This window comes from Anser anser, assembly GCF_964211835.1.
Source record: "Anser anser genome assembly, chromosome: 11".
Classification (NCBI taxonomy): domain Eukaryota; kingdom Metazoa; phylum Chordata; class Aves; order Anseriformes; family Anatidae; genus Anser; species Anser anser.
In genome coordinates, this window is record NC_139732.1 from 23,990,938 (window position 1) to 24,018,132 (window position 27,195).

At 48.8% G+C, this 27,195-nt stretch overlaps 1 protein-coding gene across 14 annotated transcripts in view; it reads left to right on the top strand.

Annotated features, from left to right (window-relative positions):
- The window catches only part of ZFHX3 (zinc finger homeobox 3), a 623,242-nt gene that overhangs the window by 541,266 nt on the left and 54,781 nt on the right, over positions 1–27,195 (top strand). For all 14 annotated transcript variants that reach the window (XM_083851816.1, XM_083851809.1, XM_083851814.1 and 11 more), the window contains one exon: positions 4,202–4,433. In XM_083851816.1, the coding sequence (XP_083707942.1) occupies positions 4,202–4,433 (232 nt within the window). The remainder of the gene's footprint in view (positions 1–4,201; positions 4,434–27,195) is intronic.

The following is a 27,195-nucleotide window of genomic DNA, read 5'->3' on the forward strand; positions in this document are numbered from 1 at the left end:
GCAGGCATGGATTTGACTTCTCTTTAAATTTAAAATACGTACAAAAGTTTTTAGAAATCGGATTAAGTAGTAAGCGTTACATACGGAAAACACCTACAAAGGTATTCAGCAGGAGAGTTTATTACTTGTGTGGTGGTAGCCACATGAATCCTTAGTTCTCGTTAAAATGGTCTCGTCTCTGAAAAGTTAGTCCAAATACATGGTGTGGGGGTGAGAAGGACTGCCTGCAGCCAGACAGATTAATACAGCTGTTTCATTAAATTCCATGATCTTTGAAACATACTGTGGGTGAAAAAGTGCTAATGGGGAAAAGATAAATGATAAAATAAACAAAATTTGGGGTATATGTAGGATGGAGGTGGAGAGGAAGAAAAATGGAGTATAGCATCATTCCTTAGTTTGTTTAAAAATTGGATTTCCATAGTCATACGCTATGAGCACTTATTATGCTATTGTTTATTAGAAGAAAACATTTCCAAGCCAGATGTTAGCAAGCAGGGGCTGGAGAGGCAGCCCACCAGTCCGGCGGTGGTCAGAGCGTCCCAGCGCCCCACGCTCACGCAGGTGTCTCCTGCCCTCGCTGCTCTGCCCCTTCTGCTTTTCTGCTTCCTTAGCCAGCCGCTGTGCTAGCAGGCTGTCGGCAGCCCTTGCGCTCTGATCTGTGGGTGTGTGTAAACACCTCCCTCTCCCTTGCTCTCTCGTGTGGAGGGGCCAGGGGCTGCGTGTGGTGCCGAGCCTGGAGGGACTTGCTGTCTGCTGGCCCGTGGGCACTCTGCAGGACGGATAAGCACAAGTTACAATTTGTTCTGCTGATTCTTTAAACTGTCTTCCCGTCCGGATCCTCTGAATATGCTGCTTTTTCAAGCCAAACCCAAAATGCAGGGAAGGTGGAGTGGTTATACAGGATTTCCTAAACCGGTCCGAAACACCAACCTGGCGTTGGTTCGGGGCAGAGCTGGAGCCGTCCTGGCTGTTGGCAGGCGCGTGGCAGCCGGGCGGGTGCCTTTGCTGCGGAGGTAGCCCCGGGCTAGCGCTATCCGAATGAGGAGCTGATCGCTCCGGCCTCCTCCGCCACCGGGGCGGCTGCTGGTGGCACCTCTGCCGCGTGCCAGGCCCCCGGCTGCGTCCCGGCACAGCAGCAGCTCTCGGCCTGCGTCGGGGAGGCTCTGCCGGGCACCGGCTGTCGCGGGGCAGGGCAGGTCGGGGCGGGAGGTTCTTGGTGCCGACCTGAGATTACCAAACTTTGTTCCTGTAACTGGTTGGGAACCGGTACTCTGTAGGGCAGGGTCTGTGGTACAGGTACGGGGGGAAGCAGTGTAAGATTATGGCAAACGAAAGAAATTGGGTCTTTGAATAAAATCCTCCTTTGTGAGAGCACAGCTTTGCATGGAGATCCGAGCATTTCCCAAATGGAAGATGGGCTGGATTTGGTGTGATTTGTGTGTCGGAATAGGCGTTGTGAGAGGTACGGCGGTGTGCTGCAGTTAGCGTTACGTACAGGAACAGCCCTTGTCCCCCTGGGAAGCTTTACTTGTGAGCCGTATGGTTTCCATCAGAGCGTTCTTCTGTCTGTTTCTGATTTAAAGTGTAGCTTTGAGTAAACCTGATCAATATTTTGCATGCCATGCGTGAAGAACCAGATGTTGGAAGTTTCCTATCACTGAAAGGGAGGGGGGTGGAGACCCCACTCAGACTTGCAGAAATCAATGTTCTCTGACAGAATTTGGTTGGTTTTCCTAGGAACAATGTATTTTTTTGATTTTCAAGTTGATTTGTCTTCTAATGAAGTCCTGGTTTCATATTTTGAACTTTTTTTCTGTGGTGTGGATAAATTCTCACGATGGGAAAGATTAACGGTATGATGGACAATAACCACACTTCTTGCCCAGTGTTTCATCGTTTCCAGTAGCTTGCAGCTAGTACTTCCTTTTGTGTCTCGTCTCACTCTGGCCTCTCCTGTCCTCTGTTGAAAGACAGATGCAGATCGCTGAGGTGGATGTGCCATATACATTGTGGTCTTGCTGGTTTTGGCAACTCTGTCTTCACTACTCCAGCACAAGAGGTGCCTGGACATAGCTCCATGGAGCTCCATATCCGTGGAGTGGGAGCAAAAGAAGAACAGAAAATGAGACACGTTTATTAAACTGTTTAAAATAGACGTTCTCCTAAAATCTTCCTTTAAACCAGAGCAGTTCAGGCTGTGCTTCTGGTTCCCACAGAGACCGTGTCCTTGCTATTTCCTTGAACCTGTGACCAGATTTTTCTGTAATTGCTCACCAGGGGTTTCCTGTGCCTTCTTGCAGAAGAGCTACCGCTGAGCTCTTTCACACTTTCCAAGCCTGAATGTGCCGTTTGTAGGACTAGGGCTTCCCTGATGTGTCTCAGCTGAAGGAAGGAAGCAGAGGTAGAGCAGAAGCTCCAACCCACAGGAAGGTGGGACAGTGGGGGGATTTTATTGCAGAAATTGGATCTAAGCAGAGTAGAACAAGGCTGGTTAAGCTGGGCCAGGCGAGCCAGTCATATAGCTTTTGTGACTGGCTTGCTAACCTTGGCTTTTTATGTCTTAAGCCATCGCTCTTTTTCTGGCTCAGGAAGAGGGTAATGCATGCAAACAATAGAAGTAAGAGGAAGAAGTAGTTCTTATGAGGGAAAACAGCAAAAAAATCTTTTGAGGGCACCGGTGGGATTAGTGCCCTGGTGGATTCTTCAAATATTACAGTGAATTTAATTAAATACATCGTGATCCCCAAAGAGGCTAGTCTAATTAGCCAGATCTAGAATACATTTATTCTCTTCCCTCGCACTTCCAATCAGAAGCCTCAGCATCAGCTCCTATCCTATTTTTAATCATTCCTAGACTCAGAGGGCTCTCCTTCCTCCGTGTTAGCTAAGCACACAGAGCTGGGTAATATGTCTCTAGTCTTATCTTAGCTGTAACTGAGATAATACCCTTCAGAAATTTTACCAGAAGGTCCTGGCTGCACGTAGGCAATATTTTTGATTGACAAGCCTGGAGATCATATCCAAATCACCCTACTTATGTGCCTTGAGTGAAACGTGTGGTGAGGAAAGAGTGTCGTGAGGTGACTCAGGAGATGGAAAGGTCTTGAGGTTGGATGGTAAGAGCTGATGTGGATTATTTCATAGCTGTATCGTAGGTGTGTGGTGGAAACACCAAACAGCATTCACTGAGGAGTCTTTCATGTTGTTTGGCTTTGGTATCCATTTCTCTTCTCATCGCAACAAGCCCTTACTGCGGGAGTCAGGAATGCTACTGTGAAATCTCTGGGATTCTCCCCAAACTGAGGGGGAGCGGCTGTGCTCTGGCTGCCAGCATAGCTGTAAGCAGTGAATTCTTCCCTGTGGTTTTAAGAAATAATTGCTGCGTCCTTGGGATCCATAACATAAAATAGTTAATCGTTTCCCTAGCAGTGTGGACCACTGTGCTAAGCAACTGATAGATTTTTGTCAAATAACCAGGGCACAATACTCTCAAATTAGCTGCATTGGCTGTGATAGCACAGTTTTGGAGGGTGACAAGTGTTTTTCCCAAGCGCTAGCCTCTTGTGGTGACTGCCAGCTGCATGCTTACCGTTGGTTTTTCAGTCTGGATTGCTGTCAGGACTGCCTTCTGGGCCAGACTGCTGCTTTCTTCCAGATTCGAGGGAGTGAAACCAAAACTCCAGGGAACAGAGCGCCAGGTGATGGGATGGCACACGCTCCGTGCTCCGCTTCCATACACTGTTTTCAAGACCTCTCCATGTAATGGGTTCATTGCATTCTAAAATTGCTTTTATTTTATCCTTCTTGGTTTCCAGCGAGGATTTATTAAATTTAACTTTATCTGTTTGACGTGAGGTTGGATGCCCTCCCAGGATAAGCTTTAAATATGAAAGGATTAGTCATGTGTATGTTGTGAATAGTTGTTAATGCTGGATCTTGTATCTTCTTTCACTGAAGATGATCTTGCCTATCTCATTTTTTTTCCTGTGCTCAATTCAGTGTGTTATGTTTTTCTTGCTTTTTAAGCAGGAGAATGTGTGGTATCTTGAGAATAAACAGTCTTGATCTCACTGTTTCTTTTTCAAAAAGTGGTTTCTTACCTAATTCCCAGGTTGCTTTTAGCAATTTGCAGTGGACTAACCCAGAGAGATTGGAGATGATGCAGGAAATTCACGTCTCTCTACTTTGTTCTTCACAGCACCTTCAGCATCATGAGAGCGGGGTTGAGGGTGAAAGCTGCTATTATCACTGTGTCCTCTGTAACTACTCCACCAAGGCCAAGCTGAACCTTATCCAGCACGTACGCTCCATGAAACACCAACGGAGTGAAAGCCTGCGTAAGCTGCAACGCCTCCAGAAGGGTCTCCCTGAAGAAGAGGAAGACTTGGGACAGATCTTCACCATCCGCAAGTGTCCAGCTGCTGATGCTGGTGAGTGCTGCTTCTCTTGCACGAACAGCATTGGGCTCCCAGCTCGTGTGCGTTGCAGTATTTGACTAGCAGCATTAGGCTGTCTGCAGTTTCTTGGCGAGCTCGGTGACTTTCTTGTTTCTCCTCTCTGTTTGGGGGGTTGATGCTTCATTAATAATATGTTATGGAACATGTCCTGAAGTATGACAGGACCCCCGTTGTACCTACGGTGTCAGGGATAGCTCTGCATCGTAGGGCTTATGGTTGGTGGCTCTGAAGCACTGGCTAGTTAGACACATGCTGCATTTCATACTTGTAATTTTCTCAGTTCCAGTAGGGTTAAATGCAAGTTTGACATGTAGAGAAGTGTGTATGTTCAGGTTATTGTCTTAAACAGTGGAATATTATGTGTCTAAAGATAAGCAACATACGGACAATTCTAACAGATTAGCGAACTATAATTTCTGTAGATATTTTTCCTTGTGTCAGGTGATGTCTTGAGCACCACTGCATTCCTGTCCCAGCTTGTTTGTTGATTTTTAGTCTGTCAGTCACAATGGGTCTTGAGGAGGAGCTGGTTGAGAGGGGTGGGCGGAAGAAGGGGCAGATGTGGCAAATGTGTTTGCCAGTTTTCTGTGTCTCCTCTTGACAAGCGGAGACATGGCGTGGGGCAAGCGCTTGCTCATGCAGAAGGGACATAGAGTGAAGAAAGGGAGCAGTGAATCTAACAACAGAAAATGTGCCCTAATGGGGATAGTTAGTGTGGGCAAAACAGAAATTACGTTTTGTTTAACCATTTAAAGGATTCAGAAGCTTTTTATGTTAGGAAAAGTCAAGATCTCATAAAGTCCTCTTTGGAGGGAGGAGGAGGAGAGCCTGCCCAGGAAGGCTGGTGTGTGTGCTGTCAGGGGCGTGATGCTGGAGCCGGGGGGATGCAAATGGAAGTCATCACAACCGTCCTCTGAGCTGCAACCAGACTTTCATCCATGACTGCTGTGGAAGTGGCTGTTTCTTACAGAAAGGTGTTCTGAGGATCTGGTGTTCTGCAATTAATAGCCATAGTGAGAGACGAGGAACCAGGATGGTTTTTTTATTAGGAATTAAATTCGGTCTCATGGAAAAAAGTGACCGGTCCATGAACTCAGAGGCCCAGTGGAGTTAAGTGCATGGAATATGCTTTCCCAAAGGTCACAGGGACAGCACGCTGTAGTTGCTGCGCCGTGCTGGAGGGGACTGCAGCTCTTACAGCAGTTCTGCTTCCCCATGATGCTCCACTTAAAAAAAAAAAAAAAAAGTTCAAAAGAACATATTGACCAGTATTGTATGGTTTGTGAGTTTCTTAAAAGTAAAAGGAATAGAGAGGAGACACCATCTGTGCCCTTTTGTGACACACAGAACAGTCTTGAAACTCTGTTTATACTTGCTTTTTACTTCAGAAATGTTTTTCCTCCATATGTCTGCCAGGATTATGGCATTGCAGATACTGAGACTGCAGAAGCTGACTAGCTGAGAAGAGTTTGTCAACCATTTTAAGAGGTTTTTTGTTTGTTTGTTTGTTTTAACTAAAAGTCTTGACTGATCACTAAAAGGGAATCTCAGTTGGAAAATACTTCACTTTTTCAAATGGCTTGAGATAATTTCCTTTAAGCTTGTTGGTTTTTTAACAAAAACTGAGTTAAAAAAAGACAGCAAGAAGAGGCCAGAGGCCAGGGCACGCAGCGGGGTCACTGCCAGCACACCCGAGGTGCTTGTCACGCTGCTCACCGCAAGCAACGCTGGCCTGGTGCAGGCCACGACACCTGGTTCCTCAGATTGGGTTTATTCAGTGTAGTTTCTTCAAGCATAAAAAGCTCTGCTCCGAACAGGCTGATCCTTCCTTTTTTTTTTTTTTTTTTTTTTCCTTTTTCCTGCAACTTTCAACCTTCCAGTGCTATATAATGCTGCTGTTACTTATTGTTTAGCTGGCTGTGGTTATTCTTCTGCAGTGATGCGGAGCAGGAACAGACACATAGCTACACTTTCCTGACGGGTTTGCTTTGTCTCGGTTTGAAGTTTGTCCGTGTATTTGGCCGCCATGCACACGGCATGTGTAGGTGCAGCCGTTCAGAAGAGCAGCGTGCTGCTGGGGGGGCTTCACGCACGTCCCTCATGGGCACGATGCTGTCAGAGCGGGACAGGCTCTTCCTCCCAGAGCGGGGCTGCAGTTCTGTTTGCAGCTTGCTCTTTGCGCTTATTCCTCTTGTATAATATGATGCTGTCTCTACTGTATTCCTCTTATGTTTTTTATCCTCTTTTCTGTGGGCTAGGCAGACTTCCCTCAGTGCTTTTTGATGAGAAGTCTCTTGTGATAACTGATAACACGAGAAAATCTTTCCTGTGTTTCAGACGCCTTGAGTAGAATGTGCTTTTCTGATCTGTGACACTTCTCTGTCGATGGGGCCCGCAGGGAGAGTGACTTTTTTCCTGGTTTGCTGCATTACAAGTGTAGTAGTTTGTTTTGATGCCTGCTATTACTCCCCGGTAATCATCGTTGCGATCCTCTCTCCTCTTCTAGTTAATTATATTTGTTTAGAATTCGTTTTCCCTACAAACACAGTAGTAGCAGCTTTCATTTTTTCCAAGGCAAGTCCCCTTCTGTTACCACTGATCTTTCTGTGGACTCTTAAAGCATTATATTCCTCGCAGCTCTTCTGCCTTCTGCAAAACTTCCTTGCGGACGGTGGCCCGGCCCTGTCCAGGGCCTTGGCCCTGTCCCTGCGTGGTGCTCGGCGTGCGGAGGGCAGGGCGGGCCGGCAGAGCAGCTCCCTTCTGTGCCCTTCTGTGCAGGTGCTGCATGGCCGCGGCGGTGCTGTGCGGCCTCGTCCCACTCCCGGTGCTTCGGTCCGCTGAGACTAAGAAGGCACGCGTGTAGGGTGGTGTTGTAAGGGGTCCCGAGTTTCCAGGAGGTGATGGGCTCCAGCCGGCTGCTTCCAAGGGAGGCCCCAGGCAAGCTGCGACCCACGGCGAGGTGCTGGCTTCCCCCTGCTGAAGTGAGCACGTGGCAGCCACCATCGTGACCTCTGGTGCTGGAGATCTCTGTGGCTTTGCTAGAAGTACTGAAAGATCCTTTACCACTTTTTTTCTTCCCCTAAATTCTTCCAGCTTTTGCCAGTCTCCTCGTCTCTAACTTTACATAAAGCTGTTGGTTACAGCAGCTTCGCCCTTTTTGTTGTAGCCTTTTGTAAATGGGGCTGCATGGACCAAGTAAGTCGAGTGGCGTTGTTCCCCTTCCCACTCTGTCCTCCTTTGCCCTGTGGCAGGGACAAGGTGCCAGGGTTAAACGCGTGTGTCTGCGTGTACTTAACGCGGTGGTGTGTGCAAGCGTGTAGGAAAAAGCATTGCTGTCTCTGGGGTGGTACGTAGATATTTGCTTATATAGAAGCATCTCAATCTGTTGGAAGAGAGTGTCTGATCATACCTTAATTAGTCCTCTAACAATCTGCAAAGGTCAGTGCCAATTGCCTGTTCATTTACATTTGTAATTGTGATGGTTCTTGATTGCACATTAGTTGCAACTCATTCCCTCCCACCCCTCAGAAAACACATGCAGCAGTCTAAGCAGCAGCCTTGTAGACACAAGGACCTTTGTCTCTTTGCTTGTGCCAGCAGCACAGCCTTCACTGAAACTTTTGTGTCTTTTATGGAAAAGAGCTTTAGAAGCTACACTTCACTTCCAGTAAAGGGATGATGAAGTCATTGGCAGGGAAATTATATGGACATCAAGCAAAAAACCCAGTCCTCCTTGAACTCGATAATTAAAGACAATTAAACTTTTCTGCTTGCTCTGAGAAGTGTGCTAATTATGCAGGAGACAGGGAGGTGGGCCCAGGCTGGACGTTCAGCTGTTTTGTTGATCAGAATGAATACAGCTTTAGGGGTGGGAGTTTATTTTCCTCTATGGGGTATTTTTGGACATCTATCCCTGTAGTATCTGGGCTGCTGCCACTGCAGATGTCAGCCCCTGGCTGCAGAAGCATCTGTATAACGTTACCCATAAGCTAATTGATTTTTAATGATGGGGGGTTAGGAAAAAAACATAATAAAAACCAAAAGCCTCTCAAGATGTAGGGATGGATGCACTTATGACTCATTAGATAATGATAGAAATAAAAGAATGAAACAACCTGCACCAAATTTTCATTCTGGCTTTGGAAGTGTTTCCTTCTAGAAGGCATCAAGTGCAGGCGGCCCGTTTTATAACTCAGACAACCGTGTGTGGATCAGCCAGCCCAGCGGGACTGCTGCTTCGTCTCCCGCGCACAGCCCTGCTCGCCCTGTTGCATTGCTCTTTACATGAGACGTGGATTTGTTACAGCCCCAGTAGCTGGGCCTTTTTCTCTTTAGGCAAGTGCTGTTTATAATTAATGTTTCCTCCTTTACCTGTTGCTCCTGCCTTGCCCTGTTTCCCATCTCCATGTGCACTCTTTCCATCACTGGCCTCTGTGGGAGGAACAGAGCAGGGTTTGTCTGCTCTTCGCACTGCGTAGGACGGCGGTCTGTCGGGTGTCCGTCAGGTGTCCGTTCCTAACCCAGGATGGGTGCTTCCCGAAGCTGCGTGGGACAGGGTCAGCCACACTCCCGAAGTCAGGAGAAAGTCCTGCTGCTTGCATCGAGCTTGACCTGAGCTGAGGTCCCTCAGGTGGAAGCACCTTGTGCTTGGGTTTAGCGGAATAACTAGAACCAGAAGGCTCGGGTGAAGCTGAGTCAAGAGATGGTATAGTCTCTTGCCCAGGAATTTTGTTTTGATCATCCTCTTTGAATCTCTAAAGAGAAACAGAGATTTTAGTAGATTTAAATACAGATAATAATATGGCACGGCCAAGGAGTTTTGGTAAAAGCGAGCTCTGCAGTTCCTCTGTGGCTAGGATGGCAGGAGGTGTGCACGTGGAAGAGAAGTTCCTGCCCTGAGATACCAACCAACATTGGAAGCTAAGCATGCTGTCCAAGGAAGGAGCAGAGTGCAGCATGGAAAAAGCGTGCACCTTTCTTATTTTTCAAGGTATTTTGAATACCGCAGTCTGGACATAATCTATGTGACTGGTGAAAATTCTTAAAAATAAATAAATAAAACATAGCAAGTAAGCTCCAAAAAAGTCAAATTTAGTGATCTTTGCAGTTGTGCTGGAGGCCATCACAGAGTTTTGCAGTAGGAATTGGATAACTTGTAGAAGCCACGTAATACTTAGTGGGAAAAGCTGACCATCTCTCAACTCTGTGAGTCATCCTGCAGACCATTTTGCAAAGGTAAAAGAATATCTTCTGTTCAGTGGGGTTGTAGATCGTTTTTCCGAGCACCATATGCTTCTGGAGAACCTCTTTGTCCTTTTGGACATGGGAGTGTTCTCCTATGACCAGGCTAAGTCAGCCAGAGATACCATTTGTAGTTTTTGAAAATTTTTTTTCCTGGGCTTATGTAAGGGCATGCTGCAGTCTCCTCATTGCACTGCTGAGAGCCATCCCCTATGCCGGACATACTGTTTCAGCAATCCTACTAATCTCTGCCAAATCCTGAGTAGCAGCTTCTTCCAACACACAAAGTCATTGTTAGGCGTCCTTGCATGTGAAGAATGAGGGCAGGCTCTCTGGAAGCAGTTGCTAGACTCAGCCAAGTACATTCAAAGGACCTTTTGTTTGGACAGGAAAGGGGCTGGAGCACGGTGTCAGCAGGAGGATCGCTGCCTGCGTGTCTTCCCTTGCCCATCCTGGTCTTGCAGGAATGTCCACGGTGCTCACTATGCAGCAAACAGCAAGGAACTGGCCGTTCTCCCCACCCTGATCAGGTTGATCACAATTTTCTAGAGGAATAGCTTTACTGTAAAGATGTGTCCAGAGCTCCTGGGAGACGGGGGTGCCCCACTGCTCCTGATTTTCGCCTCCCTCTGCCCCGTGAGCAGAGCTGGGTGCACCGTCCCTTCACGTATTGCTCATATTTCAATATTGAACTTTCCAAAGGGCTGCAAACTAAAATGAGGATGTGAATTTCTAATGAACCAAGTATGTAAATAAACATAGCTAAAGCTGTTGCCAGATGAAAAAATCCCATGTGGTTTAAAATAGTAGTTACCAAGCTCAGCGTGGTTTTGTCTGTGGTGGTTGCAGACTGCTGGATGCATATGTTTCTTGCTCCTCTGTTTTTACTCTCAGACATGTGAAAGACTTCGCTAATGCTCCTCTTTCCTAAAAGCAGTTTCTGTAACTGCACCAAGGATATGAAGGCATTGTCGCTAGGAGAGAGGTGGTGGCAAATGGGAACGGAAGCAAGTTCCCACGTGATCGGGAGCAGATTTGTTATTGAAATACTCAGGATGCGGTTTGCAGTATGAAGAGGCTTCTCTTAGACAAAAAGTTCCTATTTAGCAGAAGGGAGTCTTGATGTGAGCCACGTTTGCCTGTATAAATTTGTGACTTAGAACAAAATGTTACCCTCTTCCTGGAGGCCAAAGGCGCTGCTCTTTGAATTTCCCCCTCTCTTATCCAAGCCCTCCAGTTCCTCCCTTTACTTTCCTTAGTGGCCATGCCCTGTGCTTAGGAATTGTGATCAGCTCATCTGTAAAATGAAATGAAGCAAATTGTGGAGAAAGAGGAAGGAGATCTTCCATGGAAATCTTCAGTGAGGGGAACCATCCTCTTATTTTCTCACCCTGAAGAGTGGCAACCATGCGAGGCATTTCTCATTCACAATCATCCAGCGTGGAGTAATTATAAATGTTACATGTTACAACAGGGATGTGACTTGCTCCTTTGGAGTGAATTTTCCATGATTGTAAGCTCCATACTTCCAGTGGAACTTTAAGACTTTGGAAATGAAAATTGGTAATGCCAGATGATATTTCTCCCTGCTTGAAATAACTCAGGTTTATTAATACGTGATGTCCTGCACTTGGTCTCAAGTAAACAAGCTGTGGTCATTACTAATGCTGGAGAAACATGCGTCTTGCTCTCCTCCATCTCATAGAGGTAATGGAGGGTTTCGGAAAGGAATAATGAGTTTGTTTTTATAAGCCTCTCCCCTCTTTTCCATCGGACATAATTGCGCACAGCAATTAAAAACTTCCCAAAGCAGATTACATGTAGAGTGTCTGCCAGAGAACAGCATGCAGAATGAATACTGCAGTATGCACACAGCCAAAAGCACGCTACGGCTCTGGCTCTGCTGGTGATGCCCAGGTTTACCTGGCCAGAACATCTGACGGTGCAACCCTTCCAGACAGCACGACAGCCCCCGCAGTGGGCTAGGGAAGAGCAATGTGCAAGGTGCATGTTGAGAAACTTGGTATAAAACCTCCCATCTACTGCGAGCAAGAGTTCCCAAATGAAGTATTGCATGCCATCTCCTTCACTGCCTTTGTCTCCTATCACTGGAGGAATGCTCCTGTCTCACACCCCTACCAGTCTCCCTCTCCTCCTCAAAACTGGATTCCTTCCTGGTGTTTGAACTCGTTTCACGTGGTTCCCCTGGCCATTTCCAGGCTTGTCCTTGATTGACACATTTAATAATCTGCCAACCGAAATGACAATCTCAGCTCCTGTGTGCAAACATCAAATGCTGCCCAGCTTCATTAGCTTCTCTCAGGCTTTTTACCTCTCTCTCTCTCCCCCTGCAACCCAATATTGTCTTTTCCCAATATGTTATCTGTAAACCCCTGAAGGCAGCAGCCTGCTCAGGCTTTGTTTTGGAAGTGTTGCATGTAAATGCAACCAAATCACTGGTGTATAAAGCGTCAAAGGAGTGCTCAGTGAGCAGCCCAGTCTCAGCAGGTACTTGAGAGCGGGCCAGAAAGGCCACTGGGTGCCTTGTCGCGTGCACCCAGCTTTCTAGGCTGGGGGCTGTTTCCTACAGTGAGGGTGTGCAATGGCTTTGTTGTCTGAAGAGGAAATCCGTTTGTCATCTCGTCCTCAGACGTAGGGAGTAAGACAAGCTATTGTCCTGTTTTGAGAAAACATTCACCCACGGTGCAATAACATACGTGAAATAGCAAGAGAGAGGAAAACAGCTCTTGGCGATATGTATGTTAAGCTGATTAAATTTGCAATTCTCCTTTACTGAAGCATTTCTGATCTCTGTGCCAACCCTACCAAATACCCCCACATGCAGGATTATCGTCTTGTTTTCCAAGATCTCATGTCATGTGTGTTCATTTAAAACGGGAGGACAGCTTGTTGCTTTCCCCTTTGTTGTTCTGATGAACCTTGGAATTTTTTAATTTTTTTTTGTGGATTGAATGGCTTAAGGAATTTTTACCTTTTCCAGCAAGTTCCTCATGGGAGTCACCGTGTTTCTGTGCTGGGTCTCTCCTCTGGAGTGTGTGTTCAGAGACCAGGCAGGTAGCAAGCTCTCTCCGTTATGGACAGAGAGTAAGGTGGAAGCTTTCAGTTCTGCTTTAGTTTTGTGTTGCTTTAATGGTTATCATCATTTTAAAAATATACTACTGGCAGCCAAAGGTCAGGATTGCTGCAGACAGTTCTCATGGAAGGTCTAACAATGTGAGGATAGAGCCATGTGTTTTAAGAAAGTAAGTCCCTTTGGAAGCCTGATTGGACTTCGCTGTCTTGGCATTATTCTGTAGCATAATTTATAACCATTCCCTGCTTCTGTGCATTCCCCTGCCCAAATTCTGAACGCTGTTCCTGTTCGACTGGCATCTTTCTATCTTTGTGCTTATGGGACATCATGGGACTGTTGAGGTCTGGTCTGGCGTCAGAGAACAGAGGAATAAAGTTTGTTCCCCTTTAATATCTGGCAGAGGCAGATTTCCTTTGTTATTTATTTTTTGGGTTGGTTTTGAGTTTAAAGTAAAAAGCAGTTGTGCCCTAGCTCTGTTTTGACCAACCAGCAGTGTATAGATAATCTCTAAAGGATATGAAAGGTTTAATCATTTTAATTTTGTTTTTATTAAAGTTTATCATGACTTTTTCATGTGCCCCTGGTAATGCATGATGGGGGGGGGGGGGGGGGTAACAGAAATCTACACAAACCCCCAAGCATTCGCTTAATGAAACTCTCTAATGGGAGGCGCCTGGCGGGAAGGAAGTGGTTAGATAGCTGGGCTGGGGAAGGCAGACCAAAGGCATGCTGTAATATCACTGAAACGTGGCAGGAATCTCATAAACTCCCCATCTAGCTCCAGCAGACACTTGTCATTGGGAGCTCATGGCTTTCATTAAGCAGAAAGAGAGGAAGCTCTGACGGCTGACTTGTTCCAGAATGTTTTTCTTGTTCAGCTGCATCTTAAAGCCCTTTCCACTTAAGAAAAGTAAAGGGAAAAACACCACCAGATGCTGTAGTAAAGTGCTGGGAAGATCTTGGTCCCTCTTCTGCTCTACAGTTTTCTCCCCATCAAAACAAACTCTGGAGCCAGACTGAAGCCAGGTTGTCAGCGGCTTCTCTCCTGAGTTCAGGCCAACAGCTGTTTCCTTTGGGACAGAGCAGTTGTGTCCCTGAACCTGCCATCGCGCTCCTGGCCACCAAAAGCTCTGCTGCTGGCGCCAGCTGCACCTTCTGCTTCTCTCCTTTTTCTCCTGTTTCCCCTCTCTCCATTTCACTTTTAGAACAGGGAACTTCTGTCCTGAGGACTTAAAGGTGGTTGTTGCAGTGGTGCTGGTTGAATTCAAGAGTGAAGGACTCCTTTTTTTGGAGTAAATTAGTAAACGCATGAAAACATTGTAGGTTGAATGGTTGTAGATCGTGCAACCCTGTCCCAGGATGTGTTGGAGAAGGGTTAGATGTCAGTGTGAGCAACACAGGATTCATCTTAGCAGCAAATTCAGCTCGTGTTTAAAGTCTCTTCAGCACAGCCATGCTGATTCTGTTTAATCCTCGCACTTCGTCGGGTAGGGTGTCTACCTGAGCTCCCTGCATTGACATTCAAGTTGCAAGGAGAAAAGGAAAGCTGGAGCTCCAGCACAGAATATCGCTGGTTCCGTGATGCCTTCTGTCCTGCCAATTTGCCCAATAACAGATTAGGTTGGGACAATGGCAAAAAGAAAAATTCTTAGTCGTGTTCAGTTGGAGAGAGGCTTTCTGTTAAAAGGAAATGAGGATGTTTAACTTGCTTGTAAGTAAACAGTGTACTAGAGTGAGGAGGGGCTGCACGAGGGAAGGCTCTGCCGCTCAGGCTTTGTGTTCGAGTCCTCACTGAGGAGCTGCGGTATGGCAAGGTCCAGCAGCGGGGCTTGGCAGTTGCTGATTACTGGACATAATTACTGACACAGAACAAGAACTCTGTTTCAAACCAACTGCCTTGCCTGACTCCGTGCGAGACAGAGCAAACCTCCAGGCTCTATCGTCAGCGCTGCACATGCTTCCTGGGTTTTGCTCTGCTCCCCGGGTGGAGGCACAGCCGTGCCCCATTACGGCGTCCGAGCGTCCTGTGAGGCTCAGCGACCAGACTGGCCTTCCTGGCCTCCTGCCGCCTCCCCGCTTGTGCAGCCCCAGCGCAGAAGCGTGCTGGGCCCGTGCCAGGAGGAGAGGTAGGAAATGGGAGCAGGACCCTGGCCTGCCAGATGGTGCTGCAGGGTTTGCTGCAGCTGACAGTGTTCCACCCACACTTAATTTTGGTCTCTGGTGTCAGCAGTGTGGAGCCTCACCTAATGACTTCTGAAGAGTACTGGCAGGTTCGGGAGCATGGTACTCAGCCATTTCGTCTCCCCTCAGTCATACAGGCGCACCCTTAAGTAGTGTCAGAGGCTGAGACGGTTTCCCTGGGATGGGATTTGCACGGCAGCACCACTTTAAGGTGGTCGAGTTTCCAGTAGTCCCTTCCACTCGGCTGTTTCCTGCCCATCTGCACATGTCGTCAGTAATGAACCTTTCTGGCTGTGTGCTGTGATGGGCCAAAAAAATGAAAGTTGTGCTTGAAGCCAGATGTCTTGTCCAGACTCATGACCGTGTTCTGAGACTGCTGCTGTTCTTTGGGGGTTCAGAGTCAGGAACAGGGTTGAAACCTCTGTGATGCTGATGCCAAAACCGTTTTGCAGTACCACCAGAGCCAGCCACATCCTGCAGTGTCCTTTTTAGAGGAAGCATCAGCAGGGCATCAGGAGGCGGTGGGCAGGAGCTTGCCAGCTCGGGGGGCCCCAGGCCTGCCTCTGAAAGCCTCACTCAGTAACTGGTAGCTCATATGTCTCATCTTGGCAGGACACTGCTAGGTAGAAATGCCAAGCTTATTTTCTATGTTTTTATTGCAGTGCAGGAAGAACAGGGAAAGAGGATGTGGGATGGTTTCTGTTTCTCAAGAAGTATATGTGCAGGCTGGATGGAGTCTCCTCCAGTGTAGCTATAATTCTGTATTTTTTCCTAAGTCCTTTTTCCTGAAAACGATGCACTTTTCTATGTAAAGGATGTCAGTTTCTCTTAAAAGAGTATCTGAGCCAGTCTAAACATCAAGCTCTCCCTGAGACTGACTGGGGCACTAACAGATGTCCCTGGGCCATGACAGTGCGTGCCGAAGGAAGCAAATCCACGCTTCCTGTGAAAGATGAAACTATGTGGTTAGAATGGATGCACAGGATGCTTCTGTGGAATTGTTTCTGTTCATCACACAGTACGTTTGCACTGGGTTTCTGGTCTCCAGCTCCAGCTTTTCATCAAAGTGGAAATTGCAGAGCAAGATCCTTCATTCCTCCTACTGTGGTGCTTTTGCACCGTTGGTTGGAACAGAATCTGCCTGTGGGTTTTCCAAGAGACCAAGTTACACTGGCTTCTTGCCGTCAGTGAGAACTCCTGGCCAGGTGTTTATTGCAAATCACAATGGGCAGGTCACTGCATAAACCTCTGAACGATGTAGTCCAGGGTCCAGAAGCAACCTCTGGGCCTTGGATTAGCAAAGACACTAAGCACACATTAGCATTGTATTTGTCCTTAAACATTTTTCATTTAGAGATTATAAAAATGTTGCTAATTTGTTTTAACGGTTCTCAGAGATGTTAAAAGATGGGACTGAGACTCCAGAAATCTGAACAATGTCAGAGTTCTGGCATAAATTGATGGAAGTATGTCACGTCTCCATTAAGGTTTCATCCATGGAACAAGAATATCTCCTTGCTCTTCAAAGTGGTTGTGAAACTGAATTCCTTGAACTTTGCCATGTGCTTTTTGATAGCTGGAAGGGAAAGGTAGAGTCCCTTCTAATGGTCTTTCCTTCAGATCTTCAGAGGCAGAAACTTGCCCTTCCAAGTGCCAAATACGCAAGGAGAGTACTCCCAGGCGAACCATTTCTTGTCCTAACCAGAGCAGTCTTCTGTCACAACTGGTCAGCTGAAGCAATTCCACGAGAGAAAGCAAGCGTGAAAGAGCCTTTCCAGACCCGTAGCATCAGCACACTAGTGTGCCATCCTGCTTGAAAGGTGAATTTGAAGCTTGTTGCTGTTAAACGTGCTGATTTGGGATTATGGTGTAGGCTTCATTTCCCTGTACGAGAGAACCATTTAAGAAGGCCAGTGCAAAACCACAGAGTCCAGCTGAATGCTGGAAGAGAACATACTCCGCCTCCCCCGCCCCCCAAAGAATATTCTCTGCAGAGCATCAATTCCTTTCCCTTCTGGTTCTGTCTTTTCCCTGTACTGATTCTCTCATTCTTCACTCTGCTGCAGGAGCAACAGGTCTGGTGGTCCTTATCTAACTGGCAGGACTGGGGGACAGTGTCTGATCTGAATGAAGAAGTGCTGTGAGATCTTTGTTCAGATGAGGCATTATGAACATGGAGAGTATTCTCATCCTGCAGCTCATTTTTTAGGAGTATAGGCTTAATTGTGAGAGATACAGAGCTTGGTTTCTGAAATTGATTTTGTTTTTCTTTAAGAGCTGTAGGCAAAATGAGATCGTGTACCTTATCAGGGGGAAGATTTGTGAAACGAGGATTTACAGCAGCTGGCACAGGGCTAGAAGTAACCCCTGGCCTCACCCCTCCAGCACAGTCAGTGCCGTTAAGTGTACTCTGACACGCACGTCAGGAGGACACTCCTGTGTGCTTGCTGGCCATCTTGTGTTTGCATATATTTCTTAAATAGGCTTGGTTCCTTTTCCTCCTGTAAGGCCTGTTGATCTTCTTGGAATGGCATTAAGGTCCTCAGAACTGGTGCTACTGCATTTATTTATTTGTTTGTTTTTCCATTAAAATCTTGAGATTGCTTAGTAACTTGTCTGCCAACACCAATGTCTAGCTCTAGCTGCTTCAGAAGGAAATTTTGGGGGCCCATAAACAAATAATAGCCTATCTCAAAGAAAGGTCTCCTCCTTATTGACACTTAGTTCTTGCCCTTAAGCAAGAAGGTTTATGTTTCTTCCAAATAGTTTGCTTTTTTATGTCTTTATTTTTATACATCTTGATGCCCTTGCCATGTATTTTGTTTTGACCTCAATGATTTCTTCAGGCCACGAGTTCCTAAGGTTAATTGGGAGTTGTATGAGAAAGTATTATCCATATTTGATCCAAATTTGCATTTTTTCCATGTTCATTATCAGTACTCCAGAGAATGGAAGATGAGAGGAGCGGTATTGGTCCAGCTCCTTTGAACCAGCCTTCTTTGGATGCTCCTGTCAAGGCTGCCTTATTTTCTTGGCAGAACAAGCAGCCCTAATCTTCTCCTCTTCTGTGCAGATACCTCCTCATACCCCTCTTTCATCTTTTCATTCATCTGAAGCCACTTCATTAAACGACAGCGTTTAATTTTTCTGTCCCATTCCACATGTGTCCTGGCATGTTGTTTCTTTCACATAGAGCATGTCAGATGTCGATCTCCTTTGCTGTGGCTGCAGGGGTGTCCTGGCCTTCTCAGTTGGCACGATGCACTGATGCATCGCCGCTGACCGCCTTCCTGGTCGTGTGCTGGGACCCCGAGCCCTTAAATCTCTTTCTTCTGAAGTGGTGTGAGCGGGGCCCCCGGTCTGCCCCTGCTATTGCTCACTGCCAAGCTCAGATGACAGAGTGGCCCTGGACAGAAAGTGGGGATGGACTGAGCGTGACTTAAGAGCATTTTTCTTTGCTTTTCTGATTTGCTGGCATTCATGCAAAGTAGAAGCTTCTGCTCCTTTTCTGGGAACTACTCTCTCATTTGGTTACCAATTACACTGAAGCATTCTGGCCTTTTCCATCCTCCTTTTTATTGTTACGAAGGGTGAATTAGGGCTTGGTGTTTAGGATTGTTCTCTGGCCTCCGCTGCTACTTTGCTGCCTCCTTTGTGGCAAAACAATGGCATTAATTTTGGCCTTTGCAGGCAGGCAGGCAATCTGGCAGCGCACAGTGCCTGTCCGTTCCACTTCACTTGTGCAGCCACCTCTCCTTTCCACATCACCTACTCACTTTTCTCCTTTCCTTTTTTCTCCTTTCCTTTTTTTTCCTTCCCTTTTGTGTGTGTGGTGTGGAGGATTGTTCGGGGTTTATTTTGTTCCAGCCGTGAAGGGGGTTAGAGGTCGCAGCCTGGGTGCCGAGCACAAGGAAGTAGACGTGGGTAGTTGGAAGCGAGCAGACCTTTCCCTGCTGCGCATCGTTCCCCAGAGCCTGGGCGTTGGAGTCCTTTGCCAGCTCACCCCTGGCTGCTGTGGGCCTGACAAGACTCGGGGGGTGGGAGACGAATCATGCCCCCAGCACCCCTTCCCCAGACGCTCCCTCTTCCCGGGCCTCCAAGCAGTGCTGTGAGCAGTGATGTGGGGAAGACGGAGAGCACAGAGAGATGAGAGCTTCTAGTTAATGGACAGAAGGATGCAGAACATGCCCTAAAACAAGCCGAAGGCAGGTGTGAGCTCCCTGGGAGGCGAGCCCTGGGGGCATTCGCTCAGACCCACCGGGGAACTGCCCTTGCAGGCAGCGTCCCCCTGCAGCCTCAGACCCAGCAGAGCGGGGTCGGCGCCGCGCCGTGGCTGGCGGCAGGGCTGGGGTCAGGCTGCTCTTGTCGGCTGTGCCCCCGCACGTGGCAGGAGCCCTGGGCCACCTCTGCTCGGTGGTGACCCCCGAGGTGGCCGTGGGGCGGGTGCAGGGCACGGCCGCTGCCCCTGCTGTCCCTGGGCATCGCTTCTGGGTGGCTCTTACCTAAAGCCGCGCGGCCCAGGGCTGCGGGGCCAGGGGCGGTGCCGATTCCAGATGCTGGGGAAAGAGAGGTTTCACCAGAATTGCCGGGATCATTCTGAAATGGCAGAAATAGGAAAAAAATGAAAGGACAGGAAACATCTGAACGTCAGGGACGTGCTGTCTGAACGATGCGGTGTGGGTTTGTAGTATCTCGCATTAGACAGAGCTTCAAGCCCTTCAAAGCCGGGTGCTGTTGGAAAGGAACGATTGAGAGATGTGACAAAGGAGAAAATCAACTTCTAGCCCCAAAAGGTAATTAATATGAAATAAGATGTGTGTTAAGCACCTGTCAAATGGAAGGTTGCTCCAAATGGTACAAGTCGCAGCAAGAAAAAAGAAAAGGATGGCAATATTGTATGAAGAGCAAAAATAAATGTTAAAAGTCAAGCGGAAAGCCACAATTCTGTTTAAAAAATAAGGGTAGTTCTGAAATGAGCAAGTTGATTAGTTTCTCTGCTTCCCCTCCCTTTCTCGCAACGGGTATGGCAATAGCCTCTCAGCTGTAGTGAGGAGGAATGTGGTGCTGGGGGCAGCGCACCCCAGGTGGGGAGCTTGCGGAGCTGGCTGGGGACACGCACAACTCTGAAAACTCCTGCAGGTCAGAAGTGCGAAATAGAGACCTCACGTGTGGCAGTACCCCAGCTTCTGCTGTGCTGCTAGGGCAGGGCTACAGGGACATGGTGACCCCTTGGCAGTCTGAGGCCTGGATCCTTTTTTGTTTTCTTTTAAATAATGTAATAAGGAATTGAGAGATTGGGCGCTGCCGCCCAGAGTCCATTGTTACGGTGACAGCGTACAGCCGTGTTCTCCCTGGCTCTGCACAGAGCAGCTCCAGCTCCGTAGGGGCAGTGACAGGAGGGGGATGTTGTGCAAGCTCTGGCCTTAAGCCCCGGCACGCGCCCCGTGTCTCTCAGCAGCCACTGGGCTCCTTCGGAGCAGCAGCAGGAACGTGCTCCAGGTCCCACGTCTGCTTCCTGCCTCCAGGAGAGCCGGTTCGGGGCTCAGCTCTCTTCCTCTCTTTCACGAGTATTTTGCTTAAGAAGACTCTCACCTGCTGGTCCAAAGCTGGCTTTGGACCGCAGCTGAGGGTCCTTCTGGTCTGGAGGAACGCGGCAGCCCAGGTGATGCCAGGCTGTGCTTTGCCTTCCAGAAGGCAGCAGCCAACTGCATAAATGAAGCACGTGCACACAGTCAACAGTTTCCTTTCTTCTGCACAAATTGGCAAGGACTAACCTTGTCATATCTAGTGCAGCGCTAACGGGCGCCTGCCTCCAAGGGGTAATCATGCAGGCATAAATTCGGAAAGTTGCTAAGCTATGAGCAGTCTTATGAGCATTAAAAGTGTCCTCTTTGCCAGAAAGGTCATTCATAACTTGGCTGCGCTGCTGATGTACAGTCAGTGATATTGATTGATTAATGTATAAAAAGCACCAAATCCATTTGCTTCTATGAAAGAGAATAAAGTGCAGTCGACTCTCTCTTTATTTTCACCTCATCCTTTTGTTTGAAGGACGTTTTTTTTTTCTTTTTGTTTTGCCAGCTAGGTTTAAGGGGGTTACAAAAAGCCAGTTTCTGCCAAGTAATGCGTTCACAAAGGGAACATTGATTCACATCAGTGTCGCTTGAATTACCCTTAAAGGTTTGCCAAGGAGTTGTTCTTATATTAACCTTCTGTTCATCAAAGATGAAATAAATAAATAAGTCATAAAATCAGCTTCACTGCCCGCACCGGAGCTGGATGCAAACAGGAATTTCTCCTATTAGGAATTCGTGCTCGTAGTACCGCTGCTCAGCCCTGCTCCCTCGCGCCTTCGGTCCTGCGCCAAGCTGCGTTCCCCCGGCCCCGCGGCCAGCCCCACGCTCCCGCTCCCCACGCGAGCGCTTTCCCTTCGCGGGGCAGGGAGCCGGGCTCGGGGCCTCTCCGGCAGCGCAGGGTGGGGAGCTCACTCCCGGCGCAGGGATTAGTTCTGCCCCGCTGCCTCTCCTTTCACTCTGCCCAGCACAGGGAAGGCTCCTGCGGGCGGGTGGGAGAGGGGCTGGGGCTGCTTTGTTGGGAACGGCTGGGCGGCCGCGACCCGGGCACGCCAGCAGCAGGGGCAAGGAGTCGGCCTCGCCACGGAGGTCGACGTGGAGCTCCGAGGGGCTGCTGGGGCCGGGCAGAGGGCACGTGGCGGAGCAGGGAAGAGGGTGAGGTCCCTCGGCGCCAGGCGCAGGCTGCCTCCTCCGCTGGTGCAGCCTGCTTCTTGCAGCAGCGATGGATTGTGAACTGCACAGCCGCGGGTCGTTTGCGAGCAAGCAAAGCGTAGAGGTTTGCCTGGCCTGGCCAGAGAATGGGGGTGAGGACCGTGGGTGTCTCCTCCTGCTGCTTCTGCGGTTGCAATGTTTTGGCTGTCTTTGATGCTTGGACATCGGGTCCACGTGCTTGTGCAGTACTTGGTCTGTTCGGAGCTTGGACAAATGTTGGTCTCAGGGGAGGGGGCTGTTTGGCTAGTTCTGCTCGTTGGGCAGCTGTGCATGTCGCCCCCCTCCATAAAACATGGAGCTCACATAGCTCCTGCGCTTGGGAGCATCTCTGTATGAGCCGTTCACACCTGGCTGTCACGACAATCTCCCCAGCATGTGAGCTTCGTGATGGCCTCCAGGTTGTGTGTGTCATTTCGGATAACCTCAGTCGCTCAGCCACGAGCGGTGCAGAAGCCCGTGGCTTCCAGCCGATGCTGCCCGGCCGTGCTAGTGACTGCTCTGCTGCCGAGGTGCCAGCTGGAGCGGCAGAAGGATTCAGCTCCGCGTTCACGGTTGTGTCAGAGCAGTTTCTGCTGCGCGCTGTGGCGGCGCGGTGCTGACGCTGCAGCAGGGAGCGGTGGCGGTGGCACAGCCGTGCTCTGCGCTAGCGCGTGGGTCTGGCGCAGCTGGGTCCCGGGGACCTCCTCAGCACCGCGCGCCTGACACTCATACTCCAGCATCTCTTACCCAGCGACGGGAAACAACGGTGGTCGCCCCAAATGTGCTGAGGTGCATGCTTTGGTATACACCAAGTGTGTGGAGAGAGCAAGAGGGCCACAGGGCATCTTCCCACCCAGGCTTCCCTTACGGTGCTTGCGCCTACACGTGCTTGCTCGCGCCGTGGAGGAGCTGGGGCATGCCTCAGACCTCGTGCTGCTGATCTGACGCCCCCCAGAAGCAAGCCCCTGAGCCCCTGCGCACCCCCCGGCATGGCTGGCAGCAGGGCTCGGTGCCTCACGTTCCCAGGAAAAGCTTTTTCCCCATGGCTGCTGCAAATCCTGAAAGGAAAATCACCTTATTTTTTAATCTTTTTCTCAGATTGTGGGAGAATCGCAGAAGTCTGCCGCCCCCTCCCCCTCTGGCGAGGCGGAGGGGATTGGATCAGACGGTACAGAGGGAGCATGCTGAGAGTGAATCCATTTTCTCTCCTCCATCTCCCCAGAATAAATTAGAATTTGCCTGATTTAATAAAATGGCTTCATCTCTCTGCCATCTTTTCTATCTCCCATGCGTTTCTTCCCCACCCCCACCGCAAAATAATAGATCTCGGCTGTATGGCTTCTTGTTATAGGCTGGCGATTTAACATGTAGGGTACGTATGTGAGCGCCTGCATGCACAGCCTGCAAAAGGATCCGGCCACTGAGAGTGCACAGAATTTGTCCCTGTATCTCAATTTCCTTATTGTCAACTGTGATAGTTATAATTGCTGTCGAGGTCAGTGTAATTTACTGTCCATCTGTCATTAACCTGACCTCGTGGGTGGATGTGACTGCCATGCAGATATTGTTTGGGGATTGGGAGTGGTGAGCGATAGAAATTTTACAGCACAAATTTGCCCTAGCCACTTTTCTCTTTAATTGGCGTGTATTTGTCTATGCACGTAGTGGAACTGTAGCTCTTTGCCGCAGACGGAAAGGAGGGGTTATTGTTAGAATTTAGATGGTTTCGCTGCAGCTGAACCTTTTTCTCTCACTTAAATCTGGTGTTTTAATTTCTGTTTCCTAGGTTGATTTTTTTCCTTTCCGTTCTGACACTAATTATGCCAGGCGCATTGGGAGCGGTTGCTGCTGAGAGGTACCCAGCTAAGTGTTAAGAAAGGTTTTAAAAACAGACTGAACTCTTTCTTAATGAGGCTCAATCGTGCTCTCCTCCGGGTGGTTTTGTTTTGCTGATCTGACAGTTTTTCGAGGATTTAATTGCACTTTTTTCATATTAGTCTTTGAAATGGGGCTAAGCAGCTTTCTGTAAAATAAAATATAAAAAAGGAGAGATGTTACTGGCTTTTCTATTTTCTTTTTTTTGCTTTCATCACTCTAGGATCATCATCTGCCACTGACTCTAGGGACCCAACAGTAGTGAAGAACAAAATTTATGAGAGGAGCAAATGAAATGGCAGGCTAGACCGCTATGGCAGCTCCAAAACCGTAAACCCTCGTAGGCAATTTTCTTTGCTTTTCTGCTTCCCAGTTTGGCTCCTGTCGTGTTGCTGCTTACAGTAATCCTAGAAGGCCTTCCAAATGTCTATTTTGGAGGAAGATCTAGGAGGTGAAGGAGGGATGAGGAGCACTGGGGTGGATTGTCCAGCATAGCTCATTTCCTATTGAAATGACACAAAACCAATTCCGTGCCAAGGTCTCCCGTGAGGCTCGGGAGCAGAGCTGGGGAGTCACCGCTCCGTGGAAGCGTGCAGGTTGGCCGGGTCCAGCTCCTCTGCTCAGAGCTGGGCCAGCTATAGCACCATGGCCAGGGCGGTGTCCACCCAGGTTTTAAATGTCTCCCAAGGACAGAGGCTCCCCTGCCTCTGCAGGCCCATTCTGGTGGCTGAGCACCCTCGAGGCATCGCCTCCAGAGCCAGGATTACAAGCGAAGGGATGTGAATTAGAAGTTACTGGGATGGGAAGAGGCAGGGAGAGAGGAGGCGGATGTATCCGTGATGCTATTATCTTTATGGCATACAGAAACATGTTTGAAGCAATCAGCATGGAATTCTTAATTGCTTCACTTACTTCTGCTCTCCTCGTGGGACAGATTGTACAAATGCAAGAGCTGCCAGGACCCTTATGTTAGCACACTGTCCCTGCTGTACACACTATTTTTAACTAGCGCTTTGTTTTGGAGAGATGCACAAAGCTGCTGCTTTTTTTTTTCCCAAGGATGCTAATAAACAGCAGAGGCAGTAAGTGCTTTCTGATCCGCTTGACAGTGGCTTTGCTGTCCTAGCCTGCAGTTCATTTTTCCTTCTCTTTGCGTTTGCATTTCCTTTTTTCTACTTTCCTTCTTTTCTCGTAGCTTTAGTTCTCTCCCTCTGCCTTTCTTTTTTCATCTTTATCCCTTAAATATCTAAGTGTTTCTCTTCTTTCTTTCTAGTCTTAACCTAACAAAAATCCTGTTTTCCTTTCTCTGTTCAGATGTGTGCCTTCCTCTTCTAGTTTCCAGCACACCTCTCATGAGGGTGTAAAATCCAAGAACCAGATCTTTGAGATTTCAAAATAAAATAAAAGTAAACTCTTGCTTTAAAAACACTTTAGCAGGAAAGCCAGGCTAATTGTAAATCAATGAGTCTTAAAATGCAGCATTGATCTCCAGTTAGAAGTTTGAAGGGGAAAGCAGTAATTACTGCACTGAAGGTAGTTTTTTTTTCTCTTAGTAAGTTCTGGGCAGAAGGAAGGCTCATTAGGGCAGCACTTCGGAATCTGAGTAATTAGTTTAAAAAGTACTTTTGTGGTGTTATTCCCATGGCTGGAAATTATCGGAGTCTTCGTAGATGTATAGTTCAGCTCTGATAAGGATTGATTTATTATTGTGTTTGGCGGGGAAGATCCTTCCTACACAACCACCTGGGTGAGGACGGGGCGCAGGGATCGCTGTGGGGGGAAGGAAGGAAGGACTGCTGCGGAAGGACTGGAAGGGGTTGGCGCAGCAGAATGCCCCCGTGCGTGGCGAGCAGCTCCTGGATGTCCCTTGCGTACGTGCAGCTGATTTAGGTTTTTATTCATCTTTTCACAGCGACAGTTGTTTTTTGTTTCAATACTCGCGTGTGGTTGTTGCATATAACGTGTGGCATTCCCAGGAAAGAGGAAACGCCAGCCCGGGAAAACAGTGCTTTTGACAAGTGGTTTGCCTGAAGGAGATGAGATCTTCATTCATCTGAGATTGACTTTCTGTTCTGTGCGTACGACTGCTGCCAGGCGCGGGTCCCCGGGGCAGGGTGTCCTCGCCGCACGCACCCGAGCAGCGGCGTGTCTGGGCCGCGGCACCTCGGGACACCTGCCCCAGGATCTCACTTCTGGTCTGGGGCTTTTCAGAAAGAAAACAAGAGTCAAATCCCACCTCTCCGGGATACAGCTTTTAAACGTGCAATTTCCTGTGTAAAGTGTTCTGAAAATCCTCTTTCGTTGCTGGTGGCGGCAAGCGGCTCTGGCCCACCTGTGTCCCAGGCCATGGCGGTCGTGCTGGGCCAAGGGACAGGAGGCAGCAAGGGCTCGGCTCAGGGCGGCGAGTGGAGCGGGGAGGAAGGGGAAGCGCCAGGCAGGGAGGGACGGGCTTCGCCGCCTCAGCAGCCCTGAGAGCGAGGGGCTGCTCGCCGTGTTGCCATCCCACCGTGGTTTTGCTCCGTGGTTTCTCACATGAGCTGGAGGAGAGGCTCAGCCCTGCACTAGGGCCCCTTCTTCTCCCAGCTGCCCAGGCCAGTCTCACGCAGCGCTTCTTCCGCATTCTGCCGTGTAGAAGAATTTGGAACATTACGCTGTTGTAATGTTTTATACATCTGAATTAACTTGCTGCAAACACAGCTGGGGCAAGAGGCGGCCTTTGGAGCCGGGCTCAGGGACATGGCCCCACAGCTCAGGTCCTGGAGGCGCGGTGTGGGCAGGGACCAGCTGCATCTCCTCCTGCTGCTCGTCAGCCCCATCCCTGCACTTCCCTGCCGCAGCGACGACGTCTCACGTCCCCATGCCATGCTCCCTGCGGTGTCGCCTGCCTGGCCTGCGCCCTGCTTGCAGGGCCCAAGCACGGCAAGGCTGCAGAGCACTCACTGCCTTGCCGTGGCCTCGTCCCCTCAGGTCACAAGTTGTCATTTGTGACGAGAGAAGCCCAGATGCTTCGGGACAGTCAGAGCAGTTGGGCGGTGAGTAGCACACACCTGGCCTGGAAGGGACCAGGAGGTGCTGGAAATCCAGGGGCAGAGAGAAGAGCTGCCAGCTATCATCTACGAGCTGGCCTGCTGCCACACGAGTACCCACGTAAGCCCTCACAGTGAGAAGGTGGTTCATATATGCCCTAAAGCTTGTACATTTATATTTTTTCCAAATTCTTCTGTTAGATTTGGCAATTACATCTTTACATATCCTCATTAACCTTAATTATCTAATCCCTTTTGTGAATATTGCTGAATTCTTGGCCACAGCGGCATCCTGTGACAGTGATTTCCACAGTCTAATTACCAAGTCTAATTCTATAGGAAAAATGTGTTTGTTTTACCTGCAAGGTCCTGCGGATCCATTAGCCGCTGGGTTTCCTCCGTTTATGCAGCTGCTTAGGCAGAACCAAGGAGGTCAGCAACTGGGGAGGGGGACAAAGGCCGGCAGTGCTGGGCAGCATGCTGACGTTTCCATCCTGCGCTGTAGCTGCAGGACTGTTTACCAGACTTACTGCTACAGTGCAAACGCCTGCTCC